Below are 24867 nucleotides of genomic sequence, written 5' to 3' on the forward strand. Positions count from 1 at the left end.
AAAGGGAATGGCCTTGAAGGAGACCACCATGAGGCCCAGAAACCTCATGCAGAAGTGAGCCAAGGCATATCTTTCAGCAGGTGGTCATGCCGGTATCCTGTGAACTGGATGCTATGAGATCGAAACTGGCACTTTGTGGTGAAAGCAAAGCAGCATAAATCTCTGTAGCATTCTATTGTGCTTTACTAAACAAGAATGCAGTACATACATACTACTTACAAGTGTAGGAAAGAAATACAAGACATACAGAGTATTACAGATATACATACAACACACGAATACGCTACCTAACATTCCTAGCAAAATGAGAGTGGACAATGGTCTGTGTACAAAAAGGATTCACTAAAAGTCACATAGCTTGGTTTACAGGGGCTTCACAAACGAAGAAAGATCTGCGCCAGGGGGCTGCATTACAACACGAGAATGAAGCAGGAAAATCTGTGACAGAAGAAACTTCACTTGGGGATGATGCTAGCACCCGATCTCCTGCACTCACTTGTAGAGTAGAGCCTGGAGCCCTGGCTGCCTACAGTCAGGATGCCTCTTAATTGTAAAGAGGGCTTCTGGGTAGGCATTGATGGTTTGGGGTCCAAGGTTTGCGACAAAAGGATGAAGCTGCCTTTGACTTAAAGGAAAAGTTCACCCTAAAAAAATAAATAAATATAAAATTCACATTCACATCATATTTTTATATTAAAAGACACAGGCTCAGCAGATCGAGCCTTTAACCACAGAATTCTGCGCATATGCACAGGGAGCAGTGTCATCCTAGAGACCAGGCAAATTACATTCTCCAGAGCATCAAAACAATATAGCAGCACAGAGCATGAGCTGCAATTGTGCCAGCAGAACAGGGTTCTTAAGGACAAGATTCTAGTCTCTATTTGCCGAGTGAGAGCCTTCGTTAGGGTTGCAAAAGGTCTATCAACAGAATCCTTAAAGGAAAGAATATCCTCAACAAGATGCTTGCTTGTTGAGAACAGAAATGGCAGGACAGGATGCAATATCAGAACAGACCATTTTTTCATCAATTTATATTCCAGCAAGAGTTTGAGGGAGAAATAAAAAAAAAAAAAAAAAAAAAATTTCAGGATTTGGTCAAAATTCAGCTACCTCACCATCCATTCTGTGCCCATGAGAGCTTGTTTAGTCTGGGGAGTTTCTGGTGCTTTAGGCAAAAGCTAGTATGCGCTGCATCAAAAAGTACGCTCACGGTAGAAAGTGTATGGCGTGAAGCCTTAGCTTGTGCATCATAAAATGCATCAGGTGAAAATTTCTCTGCATTATCCTCTACGTTCGCCTCACCTTGGTCCATAAAAGGAGACAAAAGGTTCTAGCAGGGTAGAGAGCTAGAGAATTCTGACATAGTTGCAGCGAAACCCGCCTTAGTCCGATAGGCCACCTGTTGCGTGCTAAGAGGCAGTTAGAAATAGTGGAAGAAATGTGTGTCAGTATAGGACCTTACTCCAATGCAGGGGAACAGCTATTGCCCTGAGCATTTTTCTGATTTGATAAGTGCGATTAGGCCCCCCCCCCCCTTTTTTTTATCAGCTCCTCTGCGCCTTGTCTTTGCCATTGTTAAAATGAGGTGTGGCCTTTTGGGGTACTCGCAAATGGATGTGGAATTCTTATTCCACACCTTTTTGTCCAGAAAGGGAACCGGAATAACCCAGGCGCTGACGTGAATAAACACCCTACATGTAAAAACAAGACAAACAAAAAACAGGGAAACCCTCTCTGTATCCACACTGAAGATACTTGTATGGGACCGAACTTCACCTGTCACAGCGAGCATACCCCCCCAAGGGTGTCTGGGTGCCATAGGAATGGACTATGTATAGCACCCTGCAGCTAACTACAACCCCAATTCTAAAAAAAGTTGAGACTCTGCATAAAAACTACAGAAAATCAAAATGCAATAATTTGCAATCCTCATAAACCCATATTTTATTCACAATAGAAAACTTCAAATCTTTAAACTGAGAAAATTTACCATTTTAGGAAAAAAAAAAACCAAGGTAATTTTGATATTTGCATACTGCATCTATGACAACCGCAAGGTTTTGTAGTAGAAAAGTCTGGGTGCTTAACTGGCCTGCCTGCAGACCAGACCTTTCACCAACTGAAAATATTTGATACACCTTGAAATAAAAAATTCAACAAAGACGACCCAGGACTGTTGAGTAGTTAGAATCCTATATCAGACAAGAATGGGAAACTACAAAAACTGGTCTCCTCAGTTCCTAGATGTTTAGAGCATTATTAAAAGAAACATGGCCCTGTCCCAACTCGAAACTTGTTGCTGTCATCAATTTCAAAATGATCTTAATTTTTTTCTTAAAATAGTACAACTTCTCAGTTTAAACATTTAATGTTTTCTATTGCGAATAAAATATGGGTTTATGAGATTTACAAATCATTGCATTTTGCCTTTATGTAGATTTTACACAGCATCCCAAACCTTTTGGAATTGGGGTTTTACACTCATTGCACTACGTGCCAAGGATCCAGTGCCCGAGGCAAACATTAAAGTAAGGCCCCGCTGTTTTGGGGTCCAGGTACAGTTCCCAAGATGTACATCGAGGGTAACCAATCCGAAAACTGCTAGTGAGCCCTGAAGCAATCAGCAGTTGGATTGCGATAGAAGTATCAGTCAAAATGGTGAAGAAAAAATGAAAATGAATAGTTATGGCGAAAATGTCCATTGACTAAAGGACACTAGCAAAAAAAAAAACCTGGAGTCCCACTGAGTGGACATTGTTAGGAGAGGCTGCACTGGGGACATCCCCAGAAAAGCTTTTGCCAGTTTTGAATCACCTGAAGTAAGTAGCATATAAAACGCATGGTCTATGATTTGCTATCCTGTGCCCTGTATTGTACGATTAAGAAAAAATTAAGAGCAACATCTTTATGATTTTTAAAATCTTCAATAATGTGTAAGCTGAAAATCATCACAAGGCAGATCTGGATAACTACCAGGGTCAGTTTCAAAGCAGCAGTATACAGCATATATCTGGGTCCCCTGGTGCATCCCTTGTAGGCATCCTATAGTTAATAAAGCTATTATGAAGTTTCCATCAACACCAAAATGGACAGCAAAGAGGAATGAAGATCAAAGCTCAGGCCAAAGAAATGTTAAAGATTGCTATTACTGTTCTGAAACTGTGTAAGCATGGAAGTATTGATTTAGAAATAAAGTGTGTTGACAAGGAAGTCAAGTGGACGATCTTTGGATTCTAAAGTAGCCTCAATGTGTTAAAATTATGCACAGCTGTTAAAATGAGTCTGAAACGGTCTGTGCTTAATAGACAATCACAGTAATTGGACGTTTAAAGATGAGACTATGAAAACAGAATAGACAAGAAGCCAAATGACTTTTCTCAAAAGTATTTAATTAAAACATTAAAGTGTGACTAAAGGAAAAACTTTTTTTTAGTTTTGGATAGGGTGAAGATGGATTAGAACACCTGTCATTTTTTATTGCTGCCCCCTTTAGAGAGATCCACCCTCTATTCCTTCTTTTTACCATCATCATCGAAAGGGAAAGTAAATATTTTGGGTTGACATCAGAACACTAAGAGCCCTTACACACTGGCTGTCAGCCACGTGGGCGGTAAAGCGCCGCTAGTTTCAGCTGCGTTTTTCGGCTGCTAGCGGGGTGCTTTTAACCCCCGCTAGCAGCCGAAGAAAGGGTTAATAGCTCCCGAAAAGCGCCGCTGCCAAATCGTTTTGCAGGCGTTTCGGCAGCGCTGCCCATTCGTTTCAATGGGCAGAGGTAGTCAAGGAGCGGTGTATACACCGCTCCTCCACCACCCCAAAGATTTTGCTTGCAAGACTTTTTCTAATGTCCTGCAAGCGCATTGCTCCAGTGTAAATGCACTCAGGCTTTCACACTGGGGCTGCAGGGGAGGCATTTTTCAGGCGCTTTACAGGCACTATTTTTGACCCAAAAGCGCCTGAAAATCGTCCCAGTGTGAAAGGGGTCTAACAGAGGGGAAATCTTCCAATGGGGACACTAGTTCTGGTTATACACTGGGATTCCCTCACTTCTGTTTTTGCTATGGGAAAGGAAGTGAAGGAAAATCTCCCCAATAGGACACAGATGGCTAAAAAAAACAAACTGACAGTTTATAATCCTCTCTTACTCTATCCAAAATAATAAAAATTTGCCTCTAGTTACACTTTAAGATGTATCTGTAGGCACGAATATATAAAATTGTCAACACAAAGTACAGCAAGCACCTACTGGTGCCTATGCCTTGGATTCTGCTTTATTATAACGAGCAGTTAAACCTACGGCATCCAATTATTCAATTAGTGACAAGTGCCAGCGGGCTCTGGTCCATACCTTACATTTTTTATAGCGATGGTCTGCAGAGCGTATTTTGGGGACACCTTATGCAGTGAATGCGATGGTTTCAAATGTATGTTAGGTCAACAGGTTTTCTGCAAGTTGTACAGAGTTACAGTAGTTTTTTTCCACCCAAAAGGAAAAATATACAGTAACATACAAAAAAAAAAAAAAAAATTGCTGTGCCAGTTTTTTTTAGGAGGATGAATGGCAGGTAATAATTGTATGGCTGAAATAGTTCAGAAAATAATTAACTTTAAGCAGTGAAGTGTAAAGGCCAGGTAATTAATGGGCATTAATAGTTAGAGAGCATGATAAATGTGGGTGGCAGCTCTAAGCAACCTGAGGAGATTACTAAATTAAGTGTAAAAATTACCTTCATTTTGTTGCTGTTCTTCATCTTCATCACTCTTTTTGGGTTTTGCAAATAAGTGCTCACATAAATCTTTAGGAATTCTGAAAGTAACAAAATTAGATTTTTTTTAATTATCACACACATATCAATATTGCATTTAGTAGTAAATTGGCACCAATATATAATTTCATGGTAGGAAAGAAATCAAAGTATATAAAACTATTTGGTAACATTTATTGTTTTTCCCCCAAACCTTAACAACCTTATCAAATTCCTCACAATACCAACAATATTTGAAACATACTTCATTCAGAAACCACAGCTTTCAACAGGATACAATAAGTCCCTAGGCACATACCACGGCCAATCTTCAGAAAATATGCACCTCAGCACAGCACAGGCTCCTGTTAAAAATATTTCACCACATGTACAAACTAGCATTCTTAGTCAACCCTCTGCACACTGATATATACTCTTATGCTCTTCTAGCTAACCCCTGTGCCTATGATAAAAAAAAAGAAGAAAACTCAGATTTTTTTTCCCAGTGGGGTATTACAAAATTGGGTATTATATTTTGTTTTTATTCACTAAAATTTATCAAAGTGTATTTTTTCAAAAAAATTGCAACACCCATCATTTTATTATAGGGCCTCTGCTTAAAAATATATAATAATGTTTGGGGGTTCCAAGTAATTTTCGTGCCAAAAAAAATTTTTTTGGCTGATTTTAACATGTATGTGAGAAGTGTCAGAACTGGCCTTCTAGTGAAGTAGTTAACATCCACCAAAAGACAGTACAAGTTGCATAAACATTAACCCTAAGAGCTGTGCATGGGAGGATGAGAAGCAAGTCAGGTGCATCTGATACCCAAAAGTCACAGATATTTCTCTTAATTTCATGCAGCTGAACAGTAGTGGGACAGCAAAGAAAAGGCAAGAATGTGAAACAGAGAAGGGCAGCAGTTAATTGAACGCGAGTAAAGCAAACGTGGACCATGTTCTGGAATCTGACAAATGATGGCTAAATGATGGGGCAAAGCTTATTACCAGAAAAAAAGGATATTATTTCCCATTTGGCCATTGGTCAAGGTCTTAGGAATAGCTAGGGTATTAGGGTGCGGCTTTGAAGACTAACAGATATTTACAGCACCTTAATATGTCCCTACACTTCAACAAAATTTAAGGCCAAGTTAGATTTACTTTAAATGGTCCATTTTGTGTCAGGTAACAAATATGCCTAAAAAAAAAAAAAAAATACAGGCCGGTCACAAACTTTAATCCTTCCATTTGTTCAAGAATAAATGTAGAAAAAAATAATGTATAGTTGTAAAATACAAATACTAATCTCTAAAATAGAATGGCATATCTGCCACAGTAACATCTGTTTCATTCTGCAGGGCTGGTTTCCAGGAACAGTAAATGTAATTAAACAACTGTGGAAAGCTCACTCTTTAGGAGAGTAAAACGAAAAAAAAAAAAAAGTTTAAAGTGGAGTTCCACCCAAAAGTGGAACTTCCGCTCATTTGTCTCCTCTCCCCCTCCGGGGGCACAATTGGCACCTTTCGGGGGGAGGGGGGACAGGATACCTGTCTTTGACAGGTATCCTGTTCCCACTTCCGGAAGTCCAGGCCGTGGCCCGTGACTTCACTGCGTAAGGCTACACTGCCGGGTATCCTTGCCCGCAATGGCAGTGGCAGCACCCGACACTCCGACAGCCGATGGAAACATCAGCTTCGGTGCCGACATCGCTGGACTCCAGGACAGGTAAGTAGCCTAATGTTAAAAGCTAGCAGCTGCAGTATGTGTAGCTGTTGGCTTAATTTTTTTTTTGGGGGCGGAACACCGTTTTAATTTACTTTTCGGTTATTTTTCTCATTTATTGTTCCATGCATATTACTTTTTAACCAGCCCTAATGTCCTAAATATACATATCCTTTTAGCATACCTAAAAAAAAAAAAAAAAAAAAAAAAAAAAGTGCCAACTTTTCATTAACCAATGTCTTGAAGCAGACCCAATGGCTCCTGTCCCAAGGCTTCCCAACATGTGGTGCTGGTTTTAGCCTCTTGCACAACAAGTGCTAACGAGAGAAAGGTTACTTTTTATTTGAGAACTGGCAAGTCCTCAACTGAAAAAGCAGTGAATAAGAATATTGAATAAATGGTCTTTTTAAATCCTTCAACAACATTTTATACCTCTAAAATCCTTTTTGGATTTCCAGTACATAGTCTACCCCCTTTTTCTCATGGATGCTAGGAAACAATCAAACTAACCATTTTCACCAACACCATCTGTGCAAGTCCAAAGCTTAATGTCTTACCCCATAATAGAAAACACAGTCAATAAAATCAGATGTAGTGGCTGTGTTAGTAATTTTACAGAAAAAAAAAAAAACAGATGAACACGATAAAGGCTAGTGATTTGTACCCAGGCACCAGAATGTTCTTCCTTAAGACACTTCTAAAGCTAAATGATAAAATGGTGTCACGGGGAGGGGAAGAGATGGGAAATTGATCCAATGGGGAAAATTCCTAATATATGCGTACAAATTTACACACACCAAGGCTCCTTTCACACTTGTGGGACTTAGAAGCCGACTTGTGAGACGCAAAATCGCAGGACATGTGAAATGCCATGCATCTCTATTACATCCATTCCAATTGACACTGCTAAAGTCGCTGCAACTTCAGGTTCCTTCCTGTTAGTTTTCTTTTTTAGGCTTTGTTATCTGGTAATCGCACCAGTAACCCTTCTACTCTATGAGGAGGTGAACTGTAATTTGGATAAAGGAAGTCCTGTGTATGTACTGAATCTAGATTGCACTGAAGCATTTGACAGTACCCCATAAAATGCTTACTCACATCAAAAACTGAGGTCATTTGGCATTGATGACATTGTATGTACTCGGGTACAAATAGTTTTGGGGGTCCTATAAGATTAAACTCAGCAATAGCATGCAATGCAATGCAAGCTGCAGCAAGAAAGGCCAGCAGACTAATTATCTTAGCATGTATTAAAAAGTGTATTTACTCCAGAAATAAAACTATAATTCTACCATTTTACAAAACTCTGGTTCAGCCAAATCTTGAGTATGCGAGCCAGTTTTGGTCACTTGTGCTCAGAAAGGAAGTGCTTGAACCGGAGAGGGTGCAGAGAAGGGCAACCAAGCTAATGAGGGAGGCAGGAGCGGATATGATGACCTGTAAGAGATTTGAAGCGTCATCTATGAAAAATTTGGGGTATCGAAGTTTGCCACGATTTCAAGGGCGGCCTGACCATTTACTAGTCACGAAACCATCTTTTATATCTTGCCAAAAAAATGTAAAAATTGGAAATACATGGTTAGTGTGTCGTGTGCCCTAAAATAAACATATTTTTTTGCTGAAAATTTGTATTTGATAAATCATTGTGCGAATATGCAACATAAAAATCTGCAAATACTACCATTTTACTATCCAGGTTTACTCTGATTTCAGAAAATATGTTTGGGGGTTGTGCAAACAATAGAATGTGCAACAATAGAAAAATGGTTCTAGCAGCGAACGGGTTAGTCCTATTTACCAGATATGTAAAATATAGTATATAGAAATCCATCTAGCCACTGAAACCATCCTTTTCTGATTACGTTACCTTAAAGCAGAGAATCGTTTTGCTTTGGCTTTATCCAGGAATTTCTTGCACTTTGCTATTCTGTCATCTAAATCCTTCAAACGTGTTTTTGAACTTTGCTTTTCAGCCTGTTGCTGATCAGCAAGCTCTGTACTGTTGTCTGTGTGTACAGTGTTAGTAACTTGATCTTCCTCTTCTTCCGATTGTTCTTCCATCCCTGTAGAATCTAGGTCTGAAATGTCCGACATGCCATCCACTTCTATAGGGACCAGGTCCTCTTGTGAAAACTCAGGTGCCACATTAATCTTGCCAAAATTCTGTCTCACGTGTGAAATAATTTCCTTTATTTCTCTCTTTTCGGAAAGTGCAGCTTCCTGTGCATCTGAAACGGAGCTTTCATCGTCACATTTCTCATTATTTACAACAACATTCTCATTTGATGTAGTTTGGGATGTTTGCAAACCCTAGAAAATGGGAAATAAGCTCTAATCATACAGTTTTGTCTATTCATACACACACATATATAATATATAATATATATACATACACACACACACACACACACCGCATCTCGAGCACCTAAGCCAGTGTTAATTTACCTCTCACTTGCTCTATTTACTTGGTATGAACGTTCTTTTTTAAGTAAATATTGCTGCCCAGAGCAACTAGATTCCAACTTTTAGCGATTTAAAAAAGAAAATTGAACTTATTAGTGGCTCTGGTAATTCAGCTTCTCTGGTTATCCCAAACCATTATCCACATGATAAATTATAGCAACCTGGCACTATATAAAATATTAACTGGGAAAACAAGGGAAAATGTTCTCCATTTTTGCAGTCAAGTCAGGGTGGTTCATAGCAACAAATAATTTTCTTATGGCCCATTCACACTGCTCAGGTGCGTTAAATGCGCACCTGTTAATCCAAGTTCAAGTACAAAGTAACAGACATTACACCCTAACTAGGACGGATTTCTTTAGCCACTTCCCACCCGGCCACTGCACATATACGGCCGGGTAGGCACTTCCTCCCCCTGAGTGGACATCAGGAACGTCCCACAGAAGGAGGGGGATCGCGCGCGCGTGCCCTCGCAGCGGCGCGATCCCAAAGCGCTCGTGTCACCCTGACACGGCGCATCTCTGATCGGCAGGAGGGCTCTGTGATTGGCCCTCCTGATCACATGATGGCTGTGTCCAATCAGAGCCGTCATGTGATGTAAACAGAGAGCTGGTTGCTAGGCGATCGGCTCTGCTCTCCTCACACGGAAGTTGTCAGTGAGGAGAGGAGAGCAGATCACTGCAGCCAGCCAGTGATCAGTGAGTATGAGCTGTTTTTACAGCTTTTTACACACTGATCACAGGCACAGTGTCCCCACACAATGTAAACACACAGAGTGTCCCCAAAACACTGTCCCCACATATGTAACACTAAAATCATATGTCCCAATGATCATCTGCACACATATGTCCGTGATCACACAAACCAGTTATTATACACTTAATGGGATTTTTTTTTTTTTTACCAAAGACATGTAGCGGAATATATTTTGGCTTAAATCTACGACAAAATTACATTTTATTGGATTTATTTGGATTTTAAAACAGAAAGTAGAAAATATTTTTTTTCAAAATTTCCGCTTTTTTTCTCGCTTATATCGCAAAAAAATAAAAAATTGATTTGTGAATAAATACCACCAAAAGAAAGCTCTATTTGTGTGAACAAAATGACAAAAGTTTCATTTGGGTACAGTGTTGCATGACTGCGCAATTCTTATTGAAAGTGCAAGAGCGCTGAAAGCTGAAAATTGGCCTGGGAAGGAAGTGGGTGAAAGTGCCCAGTATTGTAGTGGCTAAATAGGCTGCCTAACGCATCACAATGAACCAAATGTCATGCACACGCCATTTTCTCTAGTGCACCGCAATGCATGGTTTATTCTGAATGGCACCCCCAATGCACCTACGCACACTATGGTGATGCGTGAGTTACAGTAAGGTGGTAGGAGCATGCCCTTATGTTTTTGGTAAAATTTCCTTAGCAGTAAACTTCAACGTTTGGCAGTATGCTTCAGCAGTACACCATGCTCTCTGTGAGAGCAGCTGTCCAACAGGATCCTATGAGTTACAGCTACGGTGCTGTATTCAAAAGGGAGCATGAGCTTTGCTGAATAAATGGAGTGTTAAAGCATTTTGTTTTCAAATAGCCTCCTGCACACAAACAGAACTGAAAAACTGATTTGTTTTTTTTAAATTACTACGATAATACATTGATCAGAGATGTTACCTCAGGGGGTTGTTCAGCATTTGGTGGTTTCACAAAGAATGGTATTCTTCCCCTCTGCCAGTCATTAAGAACCATCTTTGATACAGTTTGTCTGTCTGGTTCTCCACCCTGCAAAAAGTGGACAAAATATCATGTGTATAAAACATATTCAAAGGGTTTAATTGCTAAATACTACTAGGGAAAAAAACAAAGTGTATTTTAATGTAGGATGAAAACCAGGTACTACTGCCTAGTTGGGAAAATAAGCAATCTTGTGTCTGCCTCACTTCCCTACAACTAGGAAGTGCTGCTGGCATCCTTAGCTTTATATACAAGTTTTGACTTTCTCAAAGTTTTAACAGCCATAAGCCATCATCATTTTCTCCACCCAGGAACCCGACAACTGGCACTGATTACTGCACTGGGGGTGGCAGGAAGGCTCTTTATGTTTTCCCCAATAAGAGGTGCCAAGTGTTTGAGGTGAGCTCTGCAGTGATGCAACAACCTAACTCACCATGACATATCCAGATAAGAAGTCCTTGCAAGGAGCTTACAAAAATAGCAAGCATACCTATGATGTTTATTCTACATGATTACAAGGTGGTAATATCCAACAAATGATAGACCATTCATTTTTGTTTAACCTGTGTAACATAAAGGAAGTATGCTAACCTTCAACAATTTTCCTGTTTTATAAGCTAGTTTCTCCAGGAAATCCTCATCATTTTCCCAGGAGTCTATCTTGTAGGCCTTGCTTATGTATTCTGGTTTGGCTCTCTCAAGAACAGCAGCTATGTGATCTTCTGGGCTTTTAATCTTTTCCACTTGTACCTAAGTAAGGAAGAACAGAAAGAAAAACATGCTTTTTAAACAACTTAATTTTCCCAAATAATTAAATCAGAGTTCTGGACCAACACAGGAGTAACAGCTGAAAGTCATTCATATATTCTGGCAAATCCTTTTACAATATGTATTTAACCCCACGTTCCCCTCTGTACACCTTCTTAGAACCAGCCCTGTACCATCAAAAACACTCGCACCCACTTTTTTTCATTGGTTTTGGGTCTAGTCAAGCAATGTAATTTTTCTCTAAGAGCTGATAAATGCTAAATACTGATGAGTGGCAGCGCATACCATTCCACCCACCGCAGCACCCTCCTGGAATTCCAGGGGTTAGGATTAGAACTTTGATATCCTGGGCAAGTGGTGCCTTTCAACCTGGGACTGGAATGGCACCGCATCTCTGAGAATGAGAACTATTAACTATAGTAGCTGGAGTCCCTTTCTTGTTTTTAGGAGCTGCCAGAGGACCCACCTTTACTTTAACATGGTATTAAATCCAAAACGAAAAATGTAACATATTGCAGCTTACCAAGTCATTAGATGTAGTGGCTGCATTTGTTTTTTTTTTTTGTTTTTTTAGTTTTTCGGGTCTATTTTTCTCTGGTAATCTGGCCAGTAACACACCTCCTGTCTTAAACAGACAGTACTCTGGATGAAGGAGCAGAGGGGATAGATTTGGACAGCAGCACTGTCAGTCTGGGGGCGGGGAGTGTTAGATGTACTAGCAGATTTATATACACTAAAAAACTGAAGCTGAACTCCAGCTAAAACCTTATAATCAGTTACAGCAAACAGTGGTGTTCATTTGGGGATAAAGGTTTTACATATATAAATGCTGATCATTTTAAGCACCCCTGCCAGTGTTAAACCGTTAATCTCATCCTTATAACTGCAAGAGAAATAAAACTTAAAAAAAAATAAAAAAATAAATGGATCCCGTTCCCTTAAAGCATGTTATACAGCACAGTGCTTGTGCTGTGTCATTTGGCCCCATGTAACACCTGAAATACCTGGCTGATCCTGCCAGTTTCTGCCCTCCCCCTGTAAACTGACCACGGTATATCATGGCTGCTGAGCCGACCGTGGTCAGTTTACGTGCCTTCAGTCATCCGCAGCTCTCCTGTCCTCTTCTGACCTCCCTCCCTCCCTGCCTGTTAAGCTCTGTGTATGTGAGCTGCCCCTCTTCTCCTGCCACTATTAGTAGTATTTTAAAAATATTAAAAAAAAAAAAAAAAAATTAAAAAAAATGTACTGCCAGCCCCTCTTTTATCCAGCTATAACGTACAGAAAAACGAAAAGCGTAAAAAGAATACCTTTCTTGCAGATATCTTCAGGCCGATCACGTCACTCCTGGCCGCTCTCCGCTCCATCTAAGGGCTAAAGCGGGAGGAGCTGGGCGGCCAGTGGGAGCAGATCTCGGCTCCTCCCGCTGTAGCCATGGATCGGAGAAGAGCAGACGAGAGACACGTGACCAGCCTAAAAATATCTGCAAAAATAGGATTTATATTACAGCTAACCTGTAAAATCCTTTTCTAGGAGTACATCATGGGACACAGAGCCCAAGTAATTACTTAATGGGTTATGGGCCACCTTCAGGTGTTGACACGGGTATACCCAATCAAGGAAGTTCACTCCCTATATAACCCCTCCTCCTTCCAGGAGCACATCAGTTTTTGTAGCAAAGCAATATACTTAAATCCCAAAAGAGGGAAAGGACCTCTGTGTCCCATGATATACTCCAAGAAAAGGATTTTCCAGGTAAGCTGTAATAAAAATCCTATTTTCTTTATCGTACATCATGGGACACAGAGCCTAAGTAATTACTTAATGGGACGTCCCATAGCAATGCTACTTAAGGAGAGGGAGAGACAACCCATAAGGAAACCCCCAGACTTGAGGACTTATACTGCTGCCTGCAACACACTGCGCCCGAAGGCGATATCCTTATACCTCCTTACATCTACCTGATAAAATTTTGTGAATGTATGCACTGAAGACCAAGTTGCGGCCTTACAGATCTGAGCTATGGAGGCCTGGTGACGCACTGCCTAAGAAGCACTAACCGCCCTGGTAGAGTGCGCCTTTACTTGAAAAGGGGGAATCTTACCCCTTAAATCACAAGTTTGAAATATAACTTGCCGAATCCACTTAGCGACAGTGGATTTTGACACTGCCTGTCCTTTCTTAGGACCCTCTGGCAGAATAAATAAGACATCAGTCTTAAGAATCTGAGCAGTTGTCTTTAAAATAGATTCTCACTGCTCTCACCACATCAAGACAATGTAGTGACTTTTCTTCCCTGGAACATGGTTTTTGAAAAAAATGATGGCAGGACAATATCTTGGTTCAGGTGAAAACCTGAAAACCACTTTTGACAAAAAGCCTGGACGAGGGCTTAACACCACTCTGTCCTCATGACTAATCAAATATGGCTCTTTACAAAATAGAGCAGCCAATTCTGAAACCCTCCTTGCTGAGGATATAGCAACCAAAAATACCAGCTTCCTTGCCAGAAGGACTAAGGGAATATGCTGTACCAGTTCAAATGGCTGTTTTTGTAACACTGACAAAACTAAGTTCAAGCCCCAAGGGCTTAAAGGTGATTTAACTGGTGGATTAATCCGCATCACCCCTTGCATAAAGAATGCGTAGCAAGCGGTCTTTGAAATAAAATCGATAAGGCTGAGACTTGGCCCTTAATAGTACTCAAGGCCAACATCATCTCTACGCCTAACTGTAGAAAGGCAAGAAGCCTGCCTAGGATATCTCTCCAAGGGTGCCAACCCTTGGATTCACACCAGGAAGCACAAGCCTTCCAAGACCCTATAATACATAGTTCTGGAAGCTTGTTTCCTTGCATTAATCAAAGTAGAGATAACTGACCTGGAAAGCCCACTTTTCTTCAGAATGTGGGTTTCAATAGCCAGGCCGTTAAATTTAGCGTTCGTAAAGTAGGATGGAAAATTGGCCCCTGTGAGAGCAGGTCTGGCCTTAGTGGAAGGGATCATGGATCCTCCACTGCCATCTTTACGATTTCTGCATACCATGACCTTCTGGACCATGCTGGTGCTGCCAGAATTACCCGTTTTCTTTCCAGCTTGATCCTGCAAAGAAGGCGAGGCAGCAATTGAATAGGGGGAAATGCATAGATTAGTTAGAACTGATCCCACGGTATCACCAACGCATCTGTTCTGCATGCGAATGGATCCTTTGTTCTGGACACAAGGTTGACTAACTTTATGTTGAACTGCACGCTAGAAGATCTACCTCCGGAGTCCCCCATCTTTGAAAAACAGCCCGAAAATATGTCGGGGTGAAGAGACCATTCCCCTGGGAATAAACTGCTGGCGGCACAAGCAGTCCGCCTGCCAATTCTCTATTCCCGGAATGAGACTGCCGATAGGCACGGAATATTTCTTTCTGCCCAAGTTAGAATATGGTTTACCTCTCTCTGCGCTGAGAGACTCTAGATGCTTGGTGATTGATATAGGCCTCAGCCGTGGCATTGTCAGATTGGATCCTGACAGGACAATCCCTTAACTTGGAAGTCCAGGCTTTCAGAGCCAGACGCACTGGCCGAATCTCTAGGATGTTGATGGGCAAGGCTCTTTCGGTTCTTGAACACTGTGCTTGGACAGCTGTCTTCTCTAGTACTGCTCCCCAGCCTGAAAGGCTGGCATCTGTTACCACTTTCCAGATAACTGGTCTGAAGGATTTTCCTTTTAGCAGATTCCTTAGTAATCACCAATTGAGGCTTTGGGACACCCTTGGGGACAGCCGCACTGGTAAGTCCAAAGCTTAGATCGTTTTGTTCCAAGCAGATAGAATACTGTTTTGCAACAGTCTCGAATGGAACTGCTTCGGATGAAGCCACCATTTTTCCTAACAACCTCATGCAAAGGCGAATGGAGGGATCTCCTTTGACCCGACCCTCCGCACCAACTCTCTTATGGAGTTGTCTTTTGCCTGGGGCAAAAACGCCCTTTTTGTGGGCTGTTTTTATGATCAGACCCAAATACTCCAGCTTTTTTAGCGGTTTTAAGGGAGACTTCTCTAAGTTGAGAATGCAACCCAGACTTTTCCAGGTAACCGATTGTAATGTGTACACTTTGCTCCAAACACCAATTGGTCTATTAGCAATAGATTATCTAGGTATGCCCTGTGCCCTTAACCTGGCTTGAGGTGGGGCTAGCACTTTTGTGAACACTTGGGGTGCTGTAGCTAGCCCGAAGGGCAAGGCTACAAACTGAAATGCTGCTGTTCTACTTCGAACCGCAAAAACCTTTGGTGGGCGGGAAATATAGGGACATGTAGATATGCATCCCCGATACCGATAGACGCCAGAAGTTCTCCTCCTTTTAGGATAGAAACTACTGACCTGATCGACTCCATAGAAAGGAGCGGATCTGATTTAGATTCTTTAGATCTAGAATGGATCTGTTGAATTTCTGCGTGGATGTGTACATGTACAGGAAAAACATGAAAAGGCTGTGAAGGTTTTAAGGAACCCAAGAAGAAACAGAACTATCAGCTGACTCTGGTAGTGGTAGCTTGAAAAAAGGCACAAACCATCTCTGTAAGAGATTTGTACCAGCAATCTTTCAGATTGCGAGGCTGAAAAAGGTTCAACTCCAGTTGTTTTCTCCGCAGAGGAGTAATCGGTTTGCCTTTCTTCCTGATCACCTGAGAGTAACCCCTCATCCTCTACCCACTGTTCCCTTGATGAGGAGTCTAAAGGTGGGGGAGAGGGATCTAACACGCTTCCTATCCTTTTGGATAGTGGATGCGATTAAAGTCGCTAATTTTCCTTCTAGGCCCTGCAGGGCGGAGGAAAAACGCATTTTCAATCATGTATATAGTGGCTGAAATGTTTTCTGTCCCTGGGCCTGACCCGAAGGCTTCCCTCTAGAGTCCGACGGTGGAGGCCGTCGCCACTGCCTAGAGGCGGATGCCCCAGGCGCAGGAAAAAAAAGTCAGTTTAAATGAAGGACATTTATACTTTCTTTTGACTGGTGAAAGGGTATTCTTCCCACTAGAAATCGTTTGGATATATTTATCCAAGTCATCCCCAAATAGTCGCTGCCCATGAAAAGGGAAACTAGTCAAAAGCTTTTTGCAAGGTGCTTCAGCTGACCAATCTTTTTAACCACGGGGTGCTACGCATGTGTATTAGCACAAGACGGGACGCCTGATGAATAGTCTTTCTTGGCGTCTATGGCAAAACATAACGCCTTTGGTAGTTCGGCCAACTCACGGGCCTGTTGTGCAGGGACCTCCTTAAAGGCCTCTTTGAACTGGTCCTTTAGGGACTGACAGATGCCTATTGCAGCGACTGCAGGCTGAGAAACAGCTCCTGCCAAGGAAAAAGTGGATTTTAACAGAAATTCCAACTTTTTATCTGTTGGATTTAAGCATTTGTGCATTGCCTACTGGACAAATTAAATTTTTATTGATGCTGGAAATCGCAGCGTCAACTGCTGGTACTTTCCATCTTTTTGTGAATAACTCCTCCATGGGATAGAGAACCGAGAATCTCTTTGGCGGAAAAAAAAGCTTATCCGGGTGATCCCATTGAGCAAAAATATACAATGCATGGACCGGAAAGGCATGAAAAGGTTGTAAGGGTATTAAGGAACCCAAGGAAGATTGAACTTTCAGATGACTGTTAAGGGTAGCATGAAAGTAAAACGAACCATCTCCATAAGAGTTTGTACCATCAATCTCTCTGATTACGAGATTATAAAAGGTTCATCCGTTTCCTCCGCACAGGAATAATCGGCTTGTTTTTGTACGTAATCGCTTGAGGGTAATACCTCATCCTGTGCCCACTGTTACCTTGGTAAAGGGTTTGAGGTGGGGGAAGGGGATCTAGCACGCTTTCTATCCACTTGGATGGAGGATGCGATTAAAGCCGCTAATCTTCCTTCTAAGTCATGCAGGGCAGAGGAAAATGCATCTTCAGTCACATATACAGGGGCTGAAGTGTGAGAAGCAGTTGCACCACCAATAGGTTCCAATGACTCACCCTGGCTTGCCATGTCTGGTATCTCGGGAGAGGATGATCGTGTGGATGTTAGCGTGGAGGCATGACTGGAGTTCCCAGTGCCTGGGGGTGGAATTTTTGGTACCTTTGTGGTAGATCTGGAAGTCATAATGCTAAGCACAGAGGCACTTTTAAGACAAATATATTATTGCTGAGCAAAAGTGATAACTGCTACCATACAGATTAGCTTTTGATGCGGAATAACAATTGTATTTTCCTGTACTGGAAATGCCTGATACACCCCTTACGTGACCCAGCGGCTCCTGTGCCCTGTGTGACAGCCTCTACTAATTTTTTTTATAGTTTAACCCATTTTTACTAGCATTTTCACATTGTAAGATTTTTTTTCTCTTTAATAATTATGCTACCAAAATTAGTGTGTGCTGTAAATTGCCTCCAGCATGGTTTACGTTTCCTCTTGCTGGAAGCTGCCATTTTGCTGAAGCCCAGAGCCCCTGAACAGAAGTAATTCATAAAGCAGAACTAAACTCATCAATTTAATGGTTTCAAAAAAAAGTGTTACATTTCCGGAGATGCCGGGAGTGCTGTCATTTGATTGTGTCCTCAACCAATCAAATGGCTGGTATCATAACTGTTCACATATTCATCACCATGGCAGTTGCAGATCAAACAGAGGCAGCTTCCTTGGCTGTAAAGGGTTCAATTCTGCTTTAAGCCTCGTAAACACGATCAGATAATCGTACTCCTTATCGTTCGCATTTTGTTGCATAATGCTAATATCGAATTCAACAGTGCATTTTGCGCTCTATGAAATGTACGACTTTTTTCGTACGATTCTGGAAAACCTTCCCGTTTGCGTAGCTACGTATCGGAAATTATGTCAAATACGTGTGACCTGTGTCTGCCACGCCTTTTAGCCTTTTCTGTTCCTATTGTTCTCCCATCTCCTTCCGGGTTATTTTTGCGTTTCCAATCATGCGTGGTGCTTGTCTAACAATTTTTAGCGGACGCATACTGTACTGATTAAACAATTGTCGTTCGTTGGGATATCATCCCAGCAAAGTTTTCGTGTTTTTCCCTTCGGATTTTGTTGGACAGACTGTCCTGATCGACTGTTGAAAGCTGTTTACTAATCCAAAAGTGATTTTTATCATTCGATTATCTGATCGTGTGTATGAAGCATAAGGCTGTCAACAGATTTGGCCTCTACAAACTCGGAAGTGCCTAAAAATAGAGAGCAATTGAGCATGTGCAGAGCAGGGTGAGACAGTGTATTACTGAATTGTAAACAGTATAGGCACGTATTTTTAATGTTTTACATAACTATACTTGCTAAAAAGGTCAAGCCTGAAGTGATCTAGCAAACCTTTATTTTCTGTCTACAGTTCCACTTTAACCACTTCCAGCCCAAGGACACCATATGATGTCTGACTTTCAGTGGTGATATCTGAAAGACGCTAGGCATCATTCAGATATCTTTTTCAGCAGGCAATTCTGTGCACCGTAAGAATGATCATAGCAGCAGTTCAGCCCGTGCGATCGGGGACCAGAAAAAGAATTCGCCTCTGCCGGATGAAGAGCATAGAGATTTCCAGATGGTCACCAGTCAGCTCAATGCCCGTTGGAGGCCCGGGCGCGACGCTATGATGTCACGTCCGTGCTTCGGATGTAAACAAAGCCGAGATCACGGCTGGAAAGCATCAGATCGTTCATTTTTTTTTTTTTTTTTTGCGCTCATGCTTTCTAGCCTGGAGGAGAGACGTGGAGTCTTATAGACCCCCACATCTCTTCATAAAGAGGACCTGTCGTGCACCATTCCTATTACAAGGGATGTTTACATTCCTTGTAATAGGAATAAAAGTGAAAAAAATAAAAAATTGAAAGCGCCACTGTCCGTGTGTTCACACACAGAAGCGAACACACACGCAAGTCGGGCCCACATTTGTAAACGCCGTTCCAATCACACGTGTGAGCTATTGCCACGTGCGTTACAGCAACCATTCTAGCACTAGACCCACTCTAAACTGGTAACCTGTAAAAGATTTTAAAGCGTCACCTATTGAAATTTTTAAGTACCAAAGTTTAGCGCCATTCCACAGGTGTGTGCAATTTTAAAGCATGGCATATTGGGTATTTGCTCGGCGTAACATCATCTTTCACATTATACAAAAAAAAATTGGGCTAACTTTACTGTTTTGTTATTTAATTCAATAAACTGTTTTTTTTCCCCCCAAAAAAAGGCGGTTGAAAATTTGTCGCGCAAATACCGTGCAACATAAAAAGTTGTAAGGACCGACATTTTATTCTCTAGGGTGTCTGCTAAAAAAACATATATAATGTTTGGGGGTTCTGAGTAATTTTCTAGCAAAAAAAATATGATTTTTACATGAAGGAGAGGAGTGCCAGAATAGGCCCAGTATGGAAGTGGTTAAAGAGTAATTTTGGGGACCTGCATACCTGATCAATGAATCAATGAGATACTAATACCATCCAGTAAATACTGCAGCAACAAATATCCAAAAAAAAGTTAATTCAGTTTACCTTCAGTTGACTTTTACAAACCACCCAACAGGGTCAGTGAGATGGCATATTCAGGGTCTGAATAGCATCATGGCCCCTGGGCTAAGTAATGCACTGGGGCCTGTACCAGCCTGCCCCAATTTACACACCTACTCTCAAGAAATAAAGTATAACATTTTGATAGAATTAATCATAAATTTATTAGTACGTTCATTAGTGCGTGTCTCTCTCTATTGCAAATGATGGTCATGGTCAGGTTGGGCCTAGCAGTTGCAATAGCTTAAAGGGGGGTGATCAAGCAGAACCTGACCCTAGTCTCTGTATATACTTTAACCATATGCCGAAGTCCTTGTACCCACAAAATACTCCTAATTATTGTGCAAAATCAAAATGGGAATGAGAAGTGTCCACCGCGCTGGTCGGATGTTAAAAAGAACGTGAAAACAACCTCAAAGCAACATGAGGTGAATGTGTAAAAATCTTTTACAAAAAATCTAAAAATAATATATATTTATATTGCAGCAAAATTGGGGTGTTCACATCAACACTTAATAAAATAAATACTATAAGAAATTTTGCGCAATATTGAGTGAGTGAGTCAAGCGACAACTAATGTGAACGAAGGTGCATCAATATATACACAATAAAACAAATAAATTGTGTATTAAGGGTGAAAATTGATAAATAATAATGGCATACGTAGGCTACACAGTAAGGACCTCTGGTCTCCACACTACCCCAGATGAAGACACGTGACGGTGTCGTAACGCGCAGGGATTGGCTGGAACGATATCCACACGAGGAACACAAGTGAGAGGGCGCTGAGAACGCCAGACTGTTCGTTTATTACTCTGCCTGTTTTTAATGACTAATATGTAAGCACAATACCTAGATTCAGAATAAATATCCCCTTTTACCTATGATACTACACTAGTGGAGCCTTCCTTCTCTCTCCCCCTTCCCCCATTTCTTTCCTTATTACTGAGGTAACAAGAACGGAACGGTGTAGGAGCATCAGTGGAGGAATAACAGGGAAGAGGACATGGACCACACCAATAGCATTTGTATCAAGAATCTATAATTCCACAATGCTTTTTTATTACAACCTGAATGTGAGAGTCCTGTGAGACCACACAGGAGACACCACTAGGAACATTACAAGTTTTCCAGTTTGTACTGAAATTCAGCCAGCTAGGGATCAAACTAGAGGGTCCCCATCAACATTTCTTTTATAGAGACTTTCCATACTCAAAGACCTCATTGCTATTTATATTATCTCTATACAGTCCCGTAGTAAACTCTTTGGACTTTGTTCTTTGTTTATAATTATTTCTTTATTAATTTTTTATTCCCACTTCTGTGGTGTTTTTTTCTCTGATACTGATGTACACCATTTATTTTGTGCATTACCCATTACAGTTATGTGATATTATTCTCACTATATCACCTGCACGTAGCAACACCTATTAGGTCATAGTAGCTGTAGCATTTAGACTGCAACACAGAGACAATTGTTTTTGTTTTTTTTTGCAGTTACAGCTATACAGACCACTACCACCATTTTTTGTTAACTTTTTTTGTTAACATATTTTTTCAATTCATTATATCCACTTCATGCACTTTATGTATGTCACCATTAGCTATTAGTGGCTGCAGGAATAGACGGTAATGTGGAGACCAGTGGTCCTTACTGTGTAGCCTACGTATGCCATTACCCATTATTATTTATCAATTTATTCACCCTTAATACACAATTTATTTGTATATTGTATTCTATTGTGTATATATTGATGCACCTTAGTTCACGTTAGTTGTCGCTTGACTCACTCACTCAATATTGCGCAAAATTTCTTATAGTATTTACTCCTAATTATTGTGCCACAAGTGACAGTCTGACAAACACACATAAACCTCAGGACATAGGATCATTTAAGTAAAAAAACTTTCATGTATATACGCTTTTTTGCGCACAAAAATATATAAATATATAATGCTTGGTATACTTACCACTCCTTTCAGCACTATGTCTGTTTCAGAGTCTCCAGATGGATAAACCACACCAGGGCAATCAATTAGAAATATCCGACGCATAAGAGTGATATACTGCCAAACCTAAAAAAAAGAAAAAAAGAAAAAAAAAAAAAACACACGTCAAACGAAGCTCATACACGGCATGCAGATGTTCTCTCATCATCTAATTATTTAATAATGCTGTATAAACCAAGTTCGGTTCAACAGTTTTGAAACTGACCACATATAAAAGATTAATCAGCCCTAATCTAATAAGACATTTTTGCAGAATAGCTATGCTTGCCAGTCATATCATCGCTCACTAAATCAGGTAGGGACAGGGTTTTTTTTTTTTTTACATTATGTACCAATCTATGAGATAACACAAATAATAATAAATATGTGTGTTAAGTTAGGTTACCTTTTAGATTGGTACATAATGCATAGTATTTAGGCTGATGTTTTTACCTGTATCGGGAAATGTATTAGATAAGGATTATGTATGTCTCATTTTGATAAATATGTTCTAAGAGCAGTGAGCGGTTCCTCGAATGTACCTGATGTTTATAAGCACAAAAATATACATAGCATTTTGTGGGGATACACTGCAGAAGTTTCTCATGTAGTGTCACAGCAGAGGGTGTGAGTTAATGGATAGTTTCCATAGACAGATGGAAGCAGGCGTGTTAACATGGAGGTTATCCGGTGGCCGCGCAGTGGTGTTGAATCAGGTTGTTACGGTAGCAGTCTGGAAGCATACATAATGGCTTGGGCAGAACGGCTCACCTACCAACTGAGAAAGCCTATTGGAGGATGCTACTTGTCTAGGTGGGAAGAGCCACGCCTGTGATATCACGCTGCCACCTCTGTGTATGAGAATGGCGGGTCAGCTGATGTAGATTTGCTACAAGTGCTTTTTACGGTTTTATCTCGGAAGCGTATTGCATTGGAAGTTTTAATAAATAGTCAAACAGGAAAGCACAACGTATCTGCGTCTTTGTTTCCTATGGTCCAGTTGGTGAAAGTGAACACAAGGATGAGAGATAACAGACTCAAGAGGAAATAAAGCAGTTATCAGGAGCAGAGTGCTTCTCTATTTGATGACGGGCCTGATTATTTCTATTTTGAGGTGAGCAGGTTTTTTACCTGGTGTTGGGAGCACATGCAACACAAGAGGAAGAATTTATCACTGAACACGGTTGGTGGAAGGCGAGGTATAGAGGGACACTTGTATATGAGTAGAAAGTATGTTTTAGAATTTTTTTGTGCAACTATCACAATTAGAGAGAACGACACTATAATATTTATTTGCAAGGGATTTTTATATATATATATATATATATATATATTATATTATATTACACACACACTATCTATATACAGTGGGGACGGAAAGTATTCAGAACCCCTTAAATTTTTCACTCCTGGTTATATTGCATCCATTTGCTAAAAATCATTTAAGTTCATTTTTTTTTTTCCCTCAATAATGTACACACAGCACCTCATATTGACAGAAAAACACAGAAAATATATATATATATATATATATATATATATATATATTATATATAGTGAGATCACTAAGTGTTCACCTTGCAACAACTGTGAAATTATTTTGAGCTACTTATCTGAGTTATATAGTTTTTAGGTTCACATATATTGAGCTCATTTTGATTGCGCCAACCATATACTAGATTTGTTTTTTTCTCTTGTTTTTTTTAAATACCGTCTTTATCGGCGTATAAAGCGCACTTTTTTCCTCTGAAAATAGGGGGCAAATCATGGGTGTGTGTTATACACCGATACCTGGGCTGCCTCGGAGGGGAGCCTCCTCCTGGCACGGCTCCTAGCATAGACGTGACATGTCCTGGCATTGGACCAGTGTTCTGTCTATCATAGGAACCGGGACAAGAGGCAGGACTGTGGGTGACTGCGAGCGCAGAGTACACATGAGATCCCGGCACTGTGTAATCCGGCACTGGTGGGGCTGCATTGATGGGCACTGAGCAGGCTGCATTACTGGGCAACGGTGAGGCTGCAGATGGGCACTGAGCAGGCTGCATTAATAGGCCATGGTCACGCTGCATTGATGGGCACTGACCCTTATTTTGCTTTAAAGTTCTTCATTTAAAATTTAAGTTTTTTTCCTGAAACTTCCTTCTTAAAATTAAGGTGCATGTTATACACCGATAAATATGATAATCAATTTTAACAGTAGATAGTTATAGCCTGGGATTTTCACTTTCAGTGTTATAGCAGAGAGTGTTAAATCACATAACAAAAATGACAGGTACCACAATCCCCTTGATATTTCAACAGCAACTTAAATTTTGTGCCAGAAGTACAGATTTCCGTGGCACACCCACATCACTATTTGGCAGGTCATTTTTATTTTTAATGGACGTACTGTGCTTGGTGTACTGAAACTGCTGCTTACCTTTGTTTCACCAGCAATTGGGGCCACATTGCAGACTTTCTTTGACCGTAGTGTGTTGATCACAGAGCTTTTTCCCACATTTGGATAACCAATGAATCCCACGCTGATTTGCTTTTTGTCCGTGTGCAGCTGTGACAAGGACAGAACATTAGCGGTATGCGTTTACCCTAAAATGCATTACATAACATGCCTAGATTCTGGCCATTAAAAAAAAAAAAAAAAAAAAAGGAGACCACAACTGTTGACTGAAAATATAATGTACAGTTTTAACTGCCAAAAAGATTAGCTATGAAAAGCACAATTTGCATTTTTGGCACAAAGTAAGGCAGGGGCTATAAAAAAAATGAGCTTGGGATGCCAGTAGATTTTACAGCAGAGTCACCAGATAATCACTAAGAGCCCTTTCACACTGGGGTGGGGGCGTTGTTGGCGGTAAAGCGCCGTTATTGTAAGCGGCGCTTTACCGTCGGTATGCGGCCGCTA

At 40.8% G+C, this 24867-nt stretch overlaps 1 protein-coding gene across 2 annotated transcripts in view; it reads right to left on the bottom strand.

The window, feature by feature from the left end:
* Positions 1-24867, bottom strand: part of GNL2 (G protein nucleolar 2) — a 90008-nt gene that overhangs the window by 12042 nt on the left and 53099 nt on the right. For both annotated transcript variants that reach the window (XM_073615520.1, XM_073615521.1), the window contains 6 exons: positions 24385-24513; positions 21945-22049; positions 11243-11401; positions 10592-10699; positions 8334-8776; positions 4728-4807 (listed from right to left, as the gene is read on the bottom strand). In XM_073615520.1, coding sequence (XP_073471621.1) covers positions 4728-4807; positions 8334-8776; positions 10592-10699; positions 11243-11401; positions 21945-22049; positions 24385-24513 — 1024 coding nt within the window. The remainder of the gene's footprint in view (positions 1-4727; positions 4808-8333; positions 8777-10591; positions 10700-11242; positions 11402-21944; positions 22050-24384; positions 24514-24867) is intronic.

Source organism: Aquarana catesbeiana, linkage group LG02 (assembly GCF_042186555.1).
Source record: "Aquarana catesbeiana isolate 2022-GZ linkage group LG02, ASM4218655v1, whole genome shotgun sequence".
Lineage (NCBI taxonomy): Eukaryota > Metazoa > Chordata > Amphibia > Anura > Ranidae > Aquarana > Aquarana catesbeiana.